Here is an 18039-nt window from a genome sequence, read left to right on the forward strand (position 1 = left end):
ACTGGAGTTTGATGTTAATCTGAAGCTAAAAACACATTTTAAAAGTGGAAAAAGAAAAGAAGCACATGCCACACTGTTTTACAATTCCTAACAAATATTTTATACCAAAGATTGGCCGTGAAATCGTTCATATTTCCTTCATAATCTGTTGTTTTTAGCCTCCATGTGCTAATGAGCTGCCTGTGTATTGGAGGGAGCGGTTGCTGTACTATGACCTCTATCTAGACTTGACAATCTCTGCCTCAACTGTGAGAGCGCCAGACACCAGCTACACAGGAGTGAATGGTTGTACTGGTGGCCAGTCAACAGGGACAATCCTTGAGGTAAGTATAGGCCCGAAGGTCAGATAGCAGTCCACAAAATGAAACATTTCTTCAAGTGTGGATCAACCTTTTCATACACCACTGAAGCCTCTGGAACAGGGGAGCCATGTTCAAATGTTAAGGAAAAAGTTAGCATTATGTTATCTCCCATTCACTCTATAAACTATACAGCTTGTTTCTTATTAAAAAAATATCTCACCAAAAGATATGAACACAATTGATGAGGTAAATAATTAAACTTCAGAGCTACTGCCTCAAACAAAACCTTATAGGCCTACTATGTGTTAAAAAGCTTGAATTTATTGTGTACTTTAATTTCCCTTATGATTAATGGGTGGCATCTTAAAAACTTAGTTATGGTCCTTGACTGTGGTAATCAGATAATCATCATGTTTTTTTAAAGAACTTATTTCTACCCTATTTGTTACTGTTTGTGTTTCTTTCAATATTTGGCTTTTCCTTTTTGAATATTTTTTAGTTCAACTTCCATGATGCCTCTGCAGCAATTTTATTCCACGTATATCTTATGGACAAATAGGAGTGTGAAGTGTTAGCTTGGCCTGTTACAAACATGTTGATAAGAATGCCATGCTGTTTAGGCACTCGGATGAAGAAACGCAGAGCCAGTTTGGAGAAGGAGCATGTTGAAGGCCAGGTCTGTGTGACCACAGTCATGTTTAGATCTAATGTATCTCGATGGCGACCCTCATCTTGTACAATCTCTCCAGTCTGTCTGCCCTGGAATGCCGCCACTGACAGCGACTCCTCTCTGGAACAACAGGGAATTATTTGGAAAGGGTGGCAAAATCAACACACCGTCTGTCGATTATCCCCTTGCTATTTTGGGTCCTTTGGCTCGGCTGTGTGTTCAGAGCATCAAAGACCTGTCGGGAGACGTCGGCCTGAAGGGAGGCGATGCACAGTTTGATCAAACATTTGGGTGCCTCTATGTTCAGTGTCATGGGCCACTTTTTCAAAGACAGTACATAATAAGAGAAACAATGGGGAGAAATCAACCCCTTTGGAGCGAGGGATCAATGCGTGTTTGCCCATTCCCATTTTTCACCAAACAGGATTCTGCATTAAGGTGCATTTGGTTGAAAAGCAACCAAGAACATTATTTGGCACATTTCAAAGGAAGACAATCCTTTCATCCTTGTCTGCACAATTCCTTTTCCTGGGATTATCTGTGAGGCCTCAGCCAGGAAAATATATACGTATTTTTGTTTACATTTTCCATATTGCGTTAATATAAGAGGCTACAAATGGTCCAACACTTATCAAGTGTCACGCAGACACAGCATGTGACATGACATTTGATAAAGGATCTGGAGGAAATGTTAGTGTCTTTCCTGCGCTGCTGTTTTGATTTGGACTCCATCACTCAGCGTTTGTTATGGGACTGTATGCCTCTGCCTGGCCTGATAATACCCTTTCTCTACTCAGTCCCTTTCTCGACTGTCACGTCTGTTTGACACAAAGTGCTGCCACACGGATGGGGGTTCACCCATCCCTTGAAAGCCCAGCTGTCAGTGGTTACATAATAGCACAGCCTTGTTGGGCTCGCCGGACGGCTTTGTGCGCCTGTCACTGAATGTGATTGTGGGTAAGATTAAGCGGCGGGTGAGAAGCCACAGCTAAGGGGTTCCTACCTGGTCTCCAGCTGAGACGACAGAACAAACAGAAGCAGAGGTTTAGGAGAGTGCTTTAATGTGGCTCAGCAAGAATCGTATCCTCATTCACGACGTGCATTGTGTTGATGAACAGTGTTTCTTGCTTACATGCTTGATGTTTGTCTGCAAGTGAAAAGCTCAGCTGCATGGGTGGCAGATGAACTGAGCACTCAGAAGTGATATATTTACACAAATGACTGTAACCAACTGCTATTTTTACATAGACTCAACGCTGCAATGCAATTCCCCTGCAAAGATTTCGCAAAAACCAAAGGCTGTGCTGAATTTCCGTTGCCCACAGCTACAATCAATAAGTGCTTATGAAATATCATGTAATGTAATGAATTCACCCAAAATGAAAAAAAGGCACATTTGAAATCCCTACCCCAATAGCTATAGGGCTAGGACAATGACATGCCTGTGATTCCAGTAAACATGATTTAATAATGAATGTGTTATTGAGCTTGAAACCATAAAAATCAGAGATAGTGGGGTGGGGGTATAAGGAGGGGTTACCAATTTATGGTGGAGAGACCTGATTTCCCCAGGGCTTGTGTTGTTAATTCAGTGTATTATAGCACTGTTTATCCAAAGAGGGGACGTGAGCTGCTTCAATAGGGGTGCTGTCCTTTAGAGGAGTCACTCCGAGAGTGATGGGTAAGGTCTGGTCAAACCCAGGTCCAATGATTTCTACTGGTCTGAATCCTCTGGGTGCTCCATCAACGCGCTATAACCTGACTATACTCTGCCCCTCTTCTCCGTCTCTCTCTCTCTCTCTCTCTTCCTGTCAGTCCAGACCAGCTTTTTCCTCTCTCCGCTGCTTATAACAGAGCCGAGCCTTACATTAAATCTGTGTTTCTGCATAACCGGCCTTGTATGTTTTTTTCTCTCTCAGTCTGCTGGGCCCTCTTCTGCCTCTCTCCTCTTTCCCTTTGCAGTGGAAATAGCGCAAAACCAAGCCTCCCAGTGCCTCGCCATCGGCGCATTCTGCACAGCCTGAATTCCTCCAACACAACAGCAAACAAACAGTGTTTCAAAAGGGGGTTGGAGGGGGGCGGGGGGGTACTGTGTACAGCACGACAGTCCCATTTAAATCTGTGGCTATGGAAACCCCTCTGTCTTCCCCCTTAATATGTGTTTACGTTGCCGGGTTTGAGTGACAGATAAAGGCACACTGGGGGAAGAGGCTCTTTTAAAATGCATTGTCTTTCAGCTCCTCCCTCCTCCTTTTTTTTTTTATTTTCTCTTAAAATAGGGCCTCTCTGGCAGCTTTAAATGAGCCAGAATAAATTACTTTTTGCTATATTTTGCCCTTCTTCCCCTACTGTCTTGATTTGTTTATTTGCAGGGCAGAAATGGCTCTCCTCGGCGCCTGAAATTAAACATCGCTGTTGTCCCTGACCATGTTCCTAGAGCCCTTTTTATTGTAACAGCCTCAGTGAGGATTGCGTATGTGGCGCCTGCTGCTATCAAACAAGGGATATGAAAATCTCTTAGAGAGGCATGCAGCCAAGTCCTTCAGTACGAAGGTTTGGAATAAAGAGAGAGAAGGTACTGTGTGTTAAAGTTTCCCTCACAAGTAATAGTGAGTATAAAAGTAAATAATCTATAAGAAATATATGAAATACTTTTTTTTCCCCACTTATATTCATCTAAGAAAAGCTTTTATTTTGGATTTTTCTTACCTTGGTCCAATCTTCACACTGCTGAGACTGAACTCACCCAATGTTTTGCATCTTTGCTGTATGTTTTTTTTTTTTTAACTGATCATCATTTTTGCACTTCTCATCTCAGGCGGAGACTGAGAGCTTTTTAATGAATCATTTTCAGTTTGTAATGCTTCTGTAACCTAATGCTAAGTTGTGTTTGGGCCAGTTGTCTGGAGGAGACAAGCCATACTACAGAGACACATGCCAAACAAAACCCTTGGTTGGCACTATGATGTGGGCATCATGCCTTTGCCAGCCTTCACTCTGTATAGGGCCTGTGCCAACCTTTTATAAATGCCCTATTTGGCAAGAGTTGTGCCCAGCAGTGTCTCTTAAGGTTCTGGTTCAAATACCCTCTTCAAATGTGAACCTGATCCAAATCCTAAATGATCCAAATGATGTGTTCCAAATTGTAAGCTCTCATATCATATTCAGAGGAAACCGTGGATTATGTTTTATCAACTCGACTGGCAACAGATGGAGGAAAACTGGAAAGTCATATGCACAGCCTCGTTTTTCTTTATTGTCACACATTATAGTCGATTTTGTTCGTTAATCTCAACATCCTCCGCCCCTCTTCATGCATGGAGAAAAAGGTGGCAGCTGCGGCAACATCAGCGTTGAAGGTTTGTTTTCCCGGCATTCAGCTCGGAGGTGTGTCGCCCCGGAATCACCGCAAAAGAGCAATTACTGCTGAATGTCCTGTCTTTCATCAGCATTTCAATGCAGAGGTTTGAGGTCCGACCCCCAGCCGGTACCACCCCTATCTGCAACCTTGCCCCGCTGCAGCCCCTCAGGCCAATAATCAGCTCAGAAGAATAGTTCCCTACCTCAAAAGCCTTGTAGTCCTCTATCTCCCAGCCTCCCCACTGAGTCAAGATAAAGTTTTGTTTTCACAGTTGACTGGTGGGTGGTGCTGGACCCCCTTCACCCCCTGCCTGTTGTCCTAGCATAGATGCAAAAGGTCACTGCTGAAGTGTGCCGCCACACAAGGAGGCAACTGCCAAGGAACCGTCCTAGGAGCCAATAAATGTAAGCCTTAAAACCCTCTCCGTCATGATGCTGTCTCTTTGCACACATTGTGTTTTAAAGGCCAAAGTTGGTTCCACATTTCCCCCACAGTCTCTGTTTCACTTCATCCTCTTTAAAACTCTCGAGCTCTTTCCACATTTTCTTCACGACCTGTTTCATATCAAACTGCTATGCTAATGTTTCTATCATCTTTGGGTGTTTTTTTTTTTGTTGTTCTCTCGTTGCCCTTTGTAAGCAAAGGCACTCATGCTTGAAACAGCACAAACATCAGCTTCCATGAGAGGGAAGAGTTCAGGCACAACGAAAAGCGCATCTGTAAACAATAGGCTAAAAAGGAGTGGGACAAGAAAATGATTCAGCGGGTAACAACTGAAATGCATCCAATTTCAATATATGAGAAGATTGGTCTCTTGAGCATCTCAGGGCCCAGGGAGTGAATTACATAGGCCGTTTTTCAATATAATGCCTTGTATCAACATACTGATATTGCACACTGAAAATGGTTTCTCCATAAAATGCTCCTTTGGTTTCTACATAGAATCTATTTTCTGTGCTGGATAAGTACAGCTGCCTGCAATTTTTCCCCCCCCACACCCCCATTCATTCGCGTCCAATTCATCTTCTCAGCCTGCCACAGTTCATATTGATATATGCTCAGGGGCTGTTCTGTAACAGGTAACTTAATCACTCCGTCTTCAACGTGTCAATTTCGTCCATCTCTTTTTGCCAACTCTCTGTGCTGTTCATCACGTCTGCATTACAGTTAGCTATTTCACCTGAAAACAAGCGCAGGTCCTCTGACTGCCACCATTGATTAAAACCCATGGCTTCCCAATCCCTAATTCAAAATGCATATTTGGTTCAATTATAGTTTTAAATATTTATAAGCCAGTCTACCTTTCTGTCTTGAATGTGCTGCATGAGCAGAATCTAAAGGCCTAATACAGAAAAACAATGAAAGGCTGCATCAAAACATATCACTTTTTACTGTTTAAACTTAACGAAAATAAATCACATCGTGACATCTCTGTCGTTCAATCAAAGTTATTCATTTAAAGCACTCAACAGTTATATATCTATATATCTAATGTGTATCATTTGTAACACTAGAAACGTTTTCCTTGTGAAATTAGGACGACATGAAGTAAATAATCGAGGGATTGAAGATAGTCATAATGTCAATTCCATCAGTTTTTTTCCACAAGTCTGGTGACACCTCTTTGCCTCTTATAAATGTTATAAATATATATCAATTATTTCCTGCTGCGTTCAAAAATCAACTCATCTTGAGTCACACGTATATCTTACTAGGGGGATGGCAGCAATTCGGCTGTTTGTGTACACACATTCACCTCGAAGAGTTTCAGGAGTTCTGTGCATGTGTGAAAACACCAAAAGATAAATTATCAAGAACTGATTTTAAAGATGTATTAGATTAACAGTTTCATGTTGATATGAAATGTTGTCTCTACTTATACTAATTCATGAATAATGTCTTTTCTTATTAAAGTTTAAACACCTTAGTTATCAATACTCCTCAGAATTACAGGTCTTGGTTGGCCACAAAATTCTCGATGGCAAACATTGATATGCAAAGTGTTAGTGTTGGGTAATAACACTGATTGTGTCTCAAGAGTGAGGTTAAAGATTTTAAGATGGAGAAAGCAGTCTAGCCTAGCTAATGGACTATTTTGGCAGAAAAACAGTGAGTGCAGGTGGAGAGAAACACCGAGAAGTATCCTTGGTCTAAGGGAAGGAATGACTTCAGGGGCGTGTCCAGAAGGGTGGCCAGGGGTGGCATGGGACCCCCCCTTTAAATCTAAATGGCCACCCAAGTATACACCTCAAAATCCTTTAGTATGATTGGCTATTTGCCTTGCCAGAGGTGGAACGTATGTTGAAATCCACTACTCAGGGTCTCACGTTTTAGTAAGGTCAGACTCAAACACTTTAATCCTTAAATTGAATGTAGAGCTGAATCCCGGATCAAAGCACGATTAGGCCTCTGAATGTTTGTTTATTGTTTGAATGTTGCGTCAAATATTTGTATCTTCATTTTTATGTTTCCGTGTGGAGCCTCCCTGATGCCGTATCTTTAGACCGTATCTGACAATAAATTTCAATCAATCAACACTCAGGCTGTGTTGCAATAGGCAGCTCATAGTTTTCAGAGTTCAGATGTTTTTGAGTCCGTAGCTTAAACGATTAAGTATTTGTTGCAATTATCTTGTGTTACTTAAAAGTGGATGTGATTATTTCACGTGCCCCAGTTGGGTCTCTGGGTTTCTCCACAAGGTGTACGAAGTTGTTCGGTGTAACTGGCAAACGCAAACGGTGGTGACTCGTGAAGAAAAACTTCTTGTCTGTTACTCAAACTATTGAAAACTCCTGAAAGCCGCATTGCGTGATGCACTGTTCACCGAACGTGTATAAACTGTTACTTTTACTCAAACGTGAGCGAGTGCAGATTGTGTCACGGGTTAACACAGCGAGCATGTCTTTACACTATAATTTCCAGCGATTTAAACTATATCTCTGGGCCTTTTTGCCTTTGTTGCACAGGACCGCTGAAGAGTGACAGGAAATGTTGGGAGGAGAGAATGGGGGACAGCATGCAGCATAGGGCCCGGGGTCGGATTCAAACCTACGGCTGCTGCAATGAAGACCATAGCCTCCATTCATGGGGTGCACAACCGCTTTCAAGCTGCTTTAACACATCTCTCAAACTTAGTGTGTCTGTGTGGAAGCAAATCAAATTCATGATGTATTTGATTTGTATTCACAACAACGATACTGGTTTAAAAAGTTGGACATCTTAACAAGTCACCAACAAGTTTGTAATGTTTTGAACTCATATGCAAAGTCAACTATAGTGCTATAACTACAGCTGGGCTCCACCAACAAAATATGTCATCACTGTGTGCAAACACCAAACATGATCTTTAAGCTTAGCCTTTTCCAAATGATAATTAACCCTCTTTGGCTTTAATATAAATCACCAATATACTGTAGGTAAATCTTTAGACAGTTCTGGAGCAGATTGCTCTTAATTCTCTGGCACAAATGTCTTCTGGATAATCTGAGAATTATCATTAGTGATGACTTAACTAGGTGATTGTTGGCATCTAGACATCTTAGAGAGCTTTATTTTTTATTTTTTTTAAAGTGACTCTCCTGTGAATTAAATACCAAGAAGAGTAAACAGCAAAATCAAGAAAAGAAAAAAACGGAGAAGTTTTTGTAGCTGTTGTGACAACCGTGCTCTGATGCTTTCAACTTGCTAGCTTGTTAGCTGTGAGTTTGTCAGCTTGCGTCAACATACCACCTTGAAAAACATGAGTTCTTTTCCTAAAGACTTCTACAAGAACAACTTTTAAAAAAATTCACATTAAAAGTTCTCAAAAATAAGATGCATGTTTCTAAAAGTTAAGAGGCCTGGTTTTGATTTTCCTTCTAAGACCACTGAACAGTGTTTTTCTCATCTTTAGTTTGGCTCTATCTTGCAGCTGAAATGCTGACAAGCCTCTCTGTGTGATTTATAGGGATGGGACTGTTTGTCAGTCGAGTAGAAGCTCACACACTGGGCTCTGTGACCCATAGTGGAGCGCTTCCCAGTATGTTCGCAGTGATGAGTTCCCTTACTACAGAGATGATTCCCTGCGCGGTTTCTTTTCATCCTCATTGAAAAGAGAGCGAACACTTCTCTGTCCTTGCAGGGTGGACACCGTAATTTTGAGAGCTCTTAACCTTGCTTGGCTTTGTTGAGATCGGGTGTGGGGGTGTGTGTGTGTGTGTGTGGGGGGTCCTTCCTTTACTTCACTTGAACACACTGAGAGCGAAAATGTGGTGTTTAGAATTCAGCGAGCGGTGACTGTGTGAACTTCATGAATTCTGTGATTTAAAAGAAGAAAAAAAAAGCCCCATAGCAAATTATCAGCCACCCACACACAGTGAAGATAGATAAAAGTACCCGAGTACAACCTGAATATGTCCTATCAGCTTTGATTTGAAAGCCTGTCGCGGGGGCATTGAGGTCCCCTGGTCTATTTTCACCCAAGTAACGGAGAGGATTTCACATCTTGGGAGAGAATAATACGAGGAGAGAGGAGAAACTGATGTCTGCTAAGCAGTTCTGTTGAACTGTGGCTCCTGCAAAGTTTGATCCCATTTGATCAAATCAGGTAAGAACAATGGCTGAAAGATTAATCTAAAATATGACCTCATAAGGCAGCAGAGATTTCCACAAGTGCTCTTTAATATCTTTTCTATCAGGGCTGTATGTTTGGATTAAACATGCTGAGGCCCTGACAGTGAAGCCAATATGAAACTGATTGTCCACATTTAATAGGGAGCCCTGAAGGAAACCATGCAGGGCTTTTATTTTATTGCACATGCCTCACCCCTGCTCTGTTTACAAAGTGGAGGGTGTGTGTGTGTGTTTGTCAGGTGTAAGTTTAAGCGGCAGGTTCCACACGCTCACGGCGTCTGGGAATGAGCCGGATGCCCATTGCACTTCGCAAAGTGGCACTTCCTTCCTCTACACACTCCAGACTATGCGTTGAACTGCTGCCTGGCAACCGTCTGGACAGGACCCAACTGTTGTGGTTCTGTGTGTGTGTGTGTGTGTGTGTGTTGTCTTAGTGAGTGTGTGCGGCCATGATCACTTCACTGTGGGATCACTGCTGATGTTTGGTGCAGGTATGCATTAACAACAGGTTGGCTTTATAGTCACACATTTGACATTAGTGTCAGGTGAGAGCTGTGTTTGGCTGTTGCACATGTGTGTTCGGCTGTGTGTGTGTGTGTGTGTCTTTATTCAACTCCACTCTTGTTAGGAAATTCCACACTACATTATTGGGTTGTCTTGGTGATTGTATGGCTCCATTCCCAGACTGGATCCCAAGGGATTAAAATAAAAGAAAAACTCTTGAATGATCAGTCATCAGTTAACTCGCTCAACAAGAATGACACTTTCTTGTTCAAAGCGGAGATTAATTGAAGAAAGTTAATACATTAAAAATGCATATTTAAGAATATCAAAGGCTGACATTAATTAACAGAAATAGAATATTTTTGGCTTAGTTAAGTCAGTAAAATATTTATGACTCCAACCTGTCCACTGAAATTTGTGTTTTTAACAAGAATTGACGACATGAATAATGAACTCCCCCTCGCTGTCTGCATCTTCAAATGCAGCTTTTCACCACTGCTTTGACTCACGTTTTCTTCCTTCTGATCAACCGGTGTCATCAATTTTATTCTGCAAAAAAGAGCGGCTGGTTGAAGTCCAAGCTGCTGCCTCGGTGACGGCCGGAGGAAGACGCAGCGTCGGGCCGAAGGTGATGCATCACAGTCTTCCATACAGGGAGGCGGCGATGGGGGCACAAGTAAACCCTCTTAAATCATCATCCTGGGACAGATGCGGGGGGGGGGGGGGGGGGTCCACATGAACCAGCAACCCCACCATCTCTCCTGTGCCTCTCCCTAAACACACATTATCAACAGGCACGGCAAAGACACAAATGTGACGCAGACCAGACAACATTTGGGCAACAACCTGGAAATAAGTTTGCCGCTTTTGTTTGAATGACTCTCAGTTAGACCGAAGAACAGACGTGGCTTTCAATAATATGAGTCCATGTAGGAGGTGTGAATCTTCTTCTATAAGAGCCAGGCTGGATTATGACAGAATGTCTCTGATGGGTATTCATGGTAACACCTTTTTCGTAAAGTCATTCTTTGGTTATAGTTATAGTGAAGTGACTAAATATGAACGATTGTAATATAGAACGAAAACTACTGGAGGGGTAGACTCTTAAATCCCTTCAAACAATGCATGTGTCCTTATTAATTCTGTGTCAAGGAGGGTCCTAAGCTTGCTGTTGAGCTTGTCAGGGCAGGCACCATAGCATTTTAGAGAACACCATATCCTTGTAAAACAAGCGTCACATAAATAAATGCATGACACTCGTAGCCACACAGGAGGTCTTTAGCATCATGTTGTTCCTCTCCCACAGAGATTTAACATACCATATGATCTTAGTGCTTTAAAGTCACTTTGCAGCGCCGCAGACGTACCACGCAGGCGGCTCAACAACAGATAAATATTTTTCAAGGTGAGTGCTGAAAACACAAAAACATTTTTGAAGCTACTTCTAAAATAAGAGCAGGGGAAACAGTGCATAGAAAGCAGATTATAGTGCTGTTTTGAGAAATATGAAAGAGTGAAGAAAAGAGAGACTGCACCCCTTTATAATAAACACGAAGTTTATGCTAAAAAGAAATAGAGGCTCCCTACCCCCTCCTCCTTTAGAGCCTAGCCTCTGCGCTTTCTGCTTACAGACACACACACACACACACACACACACACACACACACACACACACTCCTCCCTTAGCCTATATAAGTAGACAGCAGCTGAGCTGACCCCTCCACCCTGCATACTCTGTTTTTTTATTAAACATACATCATAAAAATATCTTTGTGCATCAGAAAATACACGTGGATATTTGTGTTGGTTTCTAGGTTAAACTTGAAGTAAAAGAGAATCTCTTTTTTTTCAACAGATAGAGAGAGCAATGTGAGCAGAAAGCCCCGCATTGTAGAGAGAAAGGGCTGAGCAGAGCAGAGAGCTGGCGCTTCCCATCCCCCACATTCACATAGCAAAGTTCTGCTGCTTTTGCAAGCGGTGATGCTGCCTTCACGTGCTCCAGCCGAGGCTCGTAAACGCACAATGTCGCAGCACACAAGTCCTTTCTGGTCGGAAATGAAACACTTCAGTCTTACACATGTGTTTCATTTGTGTTCTGAGGTTGTTGCTTTTTTCTTACTATATCCCAGAGTTTACAGAAACAATATATCGAACCGTCTCCCTTTATGAATAAATGTAAACAGTGCTTTATGTGGATATAGGCGATTTCAATGCACTACTTTCATTAGTCTAGAAACACATGGACACAGTGATCATTTATAAACACTGAATATTTGACACTTTGATATATTTTGGTGAATCAATATTATCTCGTGTCAGTTTGCCCATGGCCTTGCTTTACTGAGTTCTTCATTAATCCACTATGTTAACAGGCTACTGATGTGGCCTAAGCCTTCCGTATGACTTAGTTATTCATTATTGTTTGCAGCTACAGGGCACAGTGTCCCTGTAAATGTATTATTTACCCGGTCAAGTGTTGCCTCTTTCCCTTTAAATGCTTCTGATGGTGTTTACAGGCTACGTTTTGATGAATAAACAGCTGAGCATCTATACCTTGAGCTGTCTTTAAAATGTTACAGCGTGCAATATGTCTTGTTTGGTCATTTTGAACTTTCTTGCAACGTTTAATTCTTTCAGTTTAGTAACACTGTTCGTTTACGACCCAGAGCCTGAATTCTGAAATTTCCGACGACACCAAATGCAGCATGAAGGCTGCTGCTGCTAGGAGAGCGCGAGGCAGGCAGGCAGAGAGCACGAAGAAAGGGGGTGGGGAGAGAGAGGTGGTGAAGAGACATAGGGTGTCTGTTCCTATGAATTGTATAGAGAGACTTTATGCTTTCTCCAAATCTCTTCTCGTTCTCGTTTGTTTGCATGAGATTTGACTTTTAACAGATAATGTGATGTGGCCTATTCAGTGTCACTTTTCTACCATCAGTGATTTTTTTTGTATCTCCACTTCCTGCTCTGTAACTGGCTCAGTCCATCCCCCATCCTTCTTCCTTTTCTGTCCTCTCTCACTCACACACACACACACACACACACACACACACACACACACACACACACAGCCATGTACAGGTTGTGATTTCATGCTTTCCTCTGCTGTACTCTCCTCTCATTTGCAGTTTTCGACACATGGAAGCAGTATGGGAGCAGTCACTTCTACCCATTAGCCCCCTCTGACAGAAGAAGCCTATTTTGTTCCAGTGCTTTAGCGAGCTAATAAGATAAAGTGCACACATGAATGTTACAAAGAGGAGCACACAGCTCATGCATGAAGCAATTTTTGTAATCAGAATGGTTGAATAGTTTTGGATGACTTCAAGGCAGAAGGGTATGGTAAAGGAAGGCACCTTTTAATTGTTAAATAATGCAAAACTGTAGACAATAATCTCTGGTATTTAGAAGTGTCAGACAGTGTGAAACCATGTGGCTGTGTGTAACCTATTTAACATGAAGTTGAATGTCTGTCTTTGGTTGTTGTTAAAGCCAAATATGTAAAACCACTGTATCCTTCTAGTGCTACAATTAGCTCTACAGATAAGGAAGATCCTTACTTCATGCTGTAACCTATAAGATTAGATGTATTGGCATAAATCACTGTATGTTGCCCTGTACAACTCTGAAGGTACAAAATAAAGTAAACTGTGCATATTTATGTTCTTGCTATCTTTTGATATCCAAATCTCACACGTTTATTTTTATTCAGACAACTCATTGCTGTATTTCTTCATTTGCATACACCTTTTCCCCTCAATGCAGCAATTAATTAGTCTGAAAATGACCAGTAGTTTACTCTTAAAAACAAAGCTTTCCGTCTACATCGACATTTTTAGGCATGAGCTCACTTTAAAGCACATTAAAGCTGCAATAATGTGCTCTCCTTGAGTATAAACAGTGTTGTTTTTAGGCAGTCAGCGCAGTCCGGATCCAGTTTTCGCTGTAAACTCCGCTCCGGGTTTTCATTTTCTCGCGACAGGTCGGTAAGATGGCTGTGTCTCGCGGAGCCTCGTGCTGGTTTGGTTGATTTCTAGCTCGCGCTCTCGTTCTGTAACAGAAGCCCCCCCTCCAACACACACACACACACACTCACTTGGGTCGGTGAAATTCATTTCCCTGGCTCAGTATTTATATATTTTTGCTTTTTAAAAAACTTTCCCCTCTCTGTTTTAACTTCAAACGGAGTCGCGGTGGATTACCGGATACCGGTCCGGGCGGAGGGCAAAGGGGGGAATGAACCGGGACAACGGGTACGTTGTTATAAATGTAATTGTATTTATATTCAATGGTTTTTCAGAGTTTGACTGTGAGTGAGTCGCCGTGCTGAGAGAGAGAGGCAGAGAAAGAGTGGAGGAGAGAGAGAGAGAGGGATATCATGGCCGCTCAGGTTGCCAGCGTCGCCACTCTCAACACTAGCCCGCCATCCGAACTCAAAAAGCCGGATCGGGAACCACAGGAGGAGTCGGTACCGGGAGAGAAACAGCATGAAAATAAGGATCCGGGAACCGACGGCGGATCTCCTGGACAGAAGGAGCTGCAGGACGGGACCGATGCTGGAAATGCTGGGGGAGGAGGGGATCCTGATATGAAGAACGGCAACGGGAATTTGCCCAGGGTAAATAATAATAGCAGTAATCAGAATGATACAGGCGGGCCCGAGGGGAATAACCATCCCGGGATGGGACACCACCACCAGGGCCCCTTTCCTCCTCCTCCTTACGGTTACAACCAGCACTACAGCCGGGCCCCTTTTCATCAACATGGCGGACAACAAAGCCCTGGCATGGCAGCTGCATCGGGGCCGGGCATGATGGACCCTTACCCCCCTAATTCACATGAACACGGCTACCCGAACCATTATAACAACTACAGCCCGTTCCAGAACAGGACTTCTTATCAGGGCCAGGGATACGGGGCCATGAATTCCCCGCGTAACAACCAGCCTCCGGCGGCTGGGGGGCAGCCAGGCAAGCAACAGCCAGCAGGAGGAACCACAGCCATGGCTGCTTCTTACAATAATCAGAGGTATAACATGGGAAACCAACAACCCACGTCTACGCCTACTTTAAATCAGCTTTTGACATCCCCGAGCTCCGCCAGGAGCTACCCGAATTACCCCCAAGGAGACTATAACAATCAGGAAGGGGCCAATAAGGGACCAGGAGATATGGGTAGCACTCAGTATGGTGGGGTCCATCCGGGTTGGCAACAAAGGAGCCACCATCCGCCTCCCATGAGCCCGGGAAACACTGGACAGCCTCCAAACAGAAATCAGGTAAACTTCCCTCACTGCACTGACACACTTTGCCCGAGTTGAAGTCGGCCAGGAGCTCAGAAAAAGCCCCTGTAGAGCAGCATATTGCATTGGACCAGCCATTGTCTATGTAGCAAGAGCTCTAAAATGGCTGCCTCTCTTCTTTTTCTCCCAATACCAACCCCCCTGCAATAGTCTTAAAACACAGAGAAAGAAGCAGCATGTTCTGCTAGAAACAACTTTCCGAGCTGTGGGTATTAGTGTGTGTCTCTGCTGGGCACAGGGCAGGAGTTAGACTAAGTAGAGCAAGAGTTTGTGAAGGAGAAAGTGTGTGCGTGTGTGTGTGTGTGTGTGTGCAGAGATATGGTGATGTTTCTTCGCTGTGCTTCTCCTACCTCATTGTAGATTTAAGTGCTGTAACCAGTGCTGTGTTTTCTACGAGAATCTGCAGCCTGTTTGTTGTGCCTCCCCACCGGTGCTATCAAAGTTGTGTCAAAGGCTGTCAAGGCAATAAAACAAGATGCAAATGACAGCGATAGGCGTTAAATAACATTTGCATAATCATTAAGAAAAAAATACCCCTCTGTCGGTTTAATAGCCGCTTGCACGGCGAAGTGGAGATGTGCCTCACAGTCCAGTGAATGGCAACAATTACACTAAGTGTTTACTCGGATCAAAGTGTGATTGTGACCGCGATTGATTCATCTTGACGGAGAGGTTTTTTTTTTTTTTTTCATTCATTGTGGCTCGGTTCGGCTCCGTTCGGCTCTTTCTTTTACCCCCCCACCCTCCCTCTCCTCTCCTCCTCGTTTCGTTCCTCCATGTGCCGCCTTGTAAACACGGGCCCCGCTGGTTGGAGTTGGCAAAGTGCAGATTGCCTTTGCTTTGGGATTTGAATTATGGAGGTAAAATCCTGCTGTCAGAGCCAGGAGACAGTTGGTCTTAGGTTGACATGCGAGCCGAGATCTGATTGGCTCCCCCATCCCTCCGCTCTCGGCCATTTATAATTGCATCTAATGGAAAGGCTGCAGAAAAAAATAAAAAACAGCCCCCTCTGTCCGCTTCTTTCCTCCATCGTGTGTCAAGAAAACACTATCCGAGTGTCTTTTATTCGTGTTTTTAACCATTTTAAGCAATATTGTCTGCATCTCTGACTTCTTAGAAAAACCTTCATTTATCTTTCTAATTTTCATCATATCTTAATGTCGTCATATATCAACGAAAATATATTTCAAAAAACGACATTATTCACCATTTTTCAGAAGTTAAACACTGTCAAAGGCTTTATTTACTGAAATAATTTGGAGAACACATTATGTTCCCCCGCTGCAGTAATTTGCATGAAGACTGTACACATGTAGAGCTGACAATGTTTTTATATTTGAGATGACTTCACATGTGCTGAGTCACATCCTTACTCATTTTTTTTTTTTAAGATGTTCACGTCTCACATGCACCTGAAGTTTTTAACATTTTTTTTTTTTTTTTGACTCTCTGGGTACACTCTGCACTGCTTGCTCCAGTCAGGCTGAATCTGGTACAGCAGATATAGAGTAGGTGTGGTCATGTAGCTCCGTTGTACAACTGTGCTTTCCACTGTTTCCAGATCAGGACTTGAAGAGACTTGGTGTGCCAGAGTGTCTCGTGGCCACGTGTGTGTGTGTGAGTCGGACTGACTGCTGTTGTGTTTACAAGCAACCAAGGTGTCAGCCTCGTGTCACGGCTTTGTTTTTTGTTTTTTTACATCAGGTTTATAATGAGCTAATTTACTTCCTCATGCAGAGAGAGTAACCATGTCAACACTGCTTACCTACATCTCTCTCTCTCTCACACACAGAGATAATAGCCACATGTTCAGTGTTTTTACTCTGCATGTCATGGTGGTCATAAGCAACAAAGTAACAGCAAAAACTCATAATTTACACATCACAAAAAATGGCATGTCATTCCTTTTTGGAAAAATACCTACCTACCTTTTTTATGTTGGCAAATTTGAAGGACTAAAGTTACATAGCCTGAAATATTTTTTTAGGCTTATTGTGATACCAGGGGAGAAAAAAATATGGTGGCTGGTTTAGTACATATTTAAACTGGATGTTTTATTGAAGAGGTTATTGCATAGATTTTGTAGCAATGTGGATATGTTAAGGTGCTCAGATGACCTCTTATGAAGGAGAAACTTTGTTTTTTCCAGAGAAAATGTAGCTGTCAATCCATTAAGTGTAAGTGTTTGTTAAAACGTTTTAACATTGTTGCATACCAGGAAATACATACTGATGTATTATGGGCGGCAAATATAACTCCAATAAAATCTGCCAACTAGAGGTGGGAAAAATTTATGTAAAAATCGAGATTCTTATCTTTTGAGATTTTAAATAGATTCATAACTTGCCAAATGGAGCAGCAAGAAATTCAGCCAGTCCCACAGATGACTGGAGTAGGTCCTGAAGTATGTACTCATTCAAAAATAGACTTTGAATCATGAATCCAGAATCCTTTTGAATCAAAAAAGAGATTCTGAATCGAATCGTGACCCCAAGAATCAAAGTCGAATCGTGAGACACCCAAAGATTCAACGGACTCATTAGTCGAACTTTATTAATTGTAAACATTCCTTCCAAATAATAAAATAGACGTCTTTATGTTTTTGCTTCTAGAAGAGGAAAAATAGCTTCAGGTATCTGCTAATCTAAAACTTTATAACTCTGGTGACACAGTTTATGTGTGAGTGTAACGTATTAATCTAAATCAATAAGAAGGTAAATGTTTTATGTTTCACATTTTGTTTATTTGTTTCCATCCAGCCCAAAGGTTGGTCATTAAGGACAAACTGTTCATCCTAAGAAAAACTACCACCACTTGTTGCCTGACAGTTTAAGGTGTAAGCCTTCACACATTTTGATTGCCACTTTGGTGCATCACAGCAGGGTAAATTGCTTCACAGTTCAACTTGGCACATTCATGTGAGGGAAAAGGGTTCGGTCCAAACATGCAACACAAATGTTCAAATATTCCTCATCTCGACATCAGCGAGCGTAAACGGTGTGATTTTAAACATCCGTCAGATGATCGTGTTATGCAGCATTAATTGACAATAAGAAACGTACATTTTTGGGATTTCTGTTTCACCCTTTTTGTCTTCAATCTGTCACTTCTTGTGTGCTGAGAAGTGTCGAACCCAAGGGCAGCTTCAGCTTTTGGCAAACGGGGTGAATTGACAGCATCTCAGTCAGTGTGGACGGGGAGCTTTTCACAGCTTTAACTAGTTTTTTTTGGCCATTAAGTCAGGCATATTTGTACAATCAAGTGTTACATAAAGTTGTAAAATGTATTTTTC

General features: G+C 42.4%; 1 protein-coding gene and 1 long non-coding RNA gene across 4 annotated transcripts in view; both read left to right on the forward strand.

Moving 5' to 3' along the window:
* The first annotated feature begins 234 nt into the window (after positions 1–234).
* On the forward strand, positions 235–2264 carry LOC132991388 (uncharacterized). The gene is made up of 2 exons (XR_009676176.1): positions 235–323; positions 923–2264. It is a non-coding gene; the product is annotated as an uncharacterized LOC132991388 (long non-coding RNA).
* Positions 2265–13444: 11180 nt separating this feature from the next.
* Positions 13445–18039, forward strand: part of arid1ab (AT-rich interactive domain 1Ab) — a 65402-nt gene continuing 60807 nt past the window's right edge. For 2 of the 3 annotated variants that reach the window (XM_061060146.1, XM_061060148.1), the window contains exon 1: positions 13445–14723. In XM_061060146.1, the coding sequence (XP_060916129.1) occupies positions 13824–14723 (900 nt within the window). In that variant the 5' untranslated portion in view covers positions 13445–13823. The remainder of the gene's footprint in view (positions 14724–18039) is intronic. The other variant, XM_061060149.1, reaches the window with a different exon arrangement.

Source organism: Labrus mixtus, chromosome 16 (assembly GCF_963584025.1).
Source record: "Labrus mixtus chromosome 16, fLabMix1.1, whole genome shotgun sequence".
NCBI classification, from domain to species: domain Eukaryota; kingdom Metazoa; phylum Chordata; class Actinopteri; order Labriformes; family Labridae; genus Labrus; species Labrus mixtus.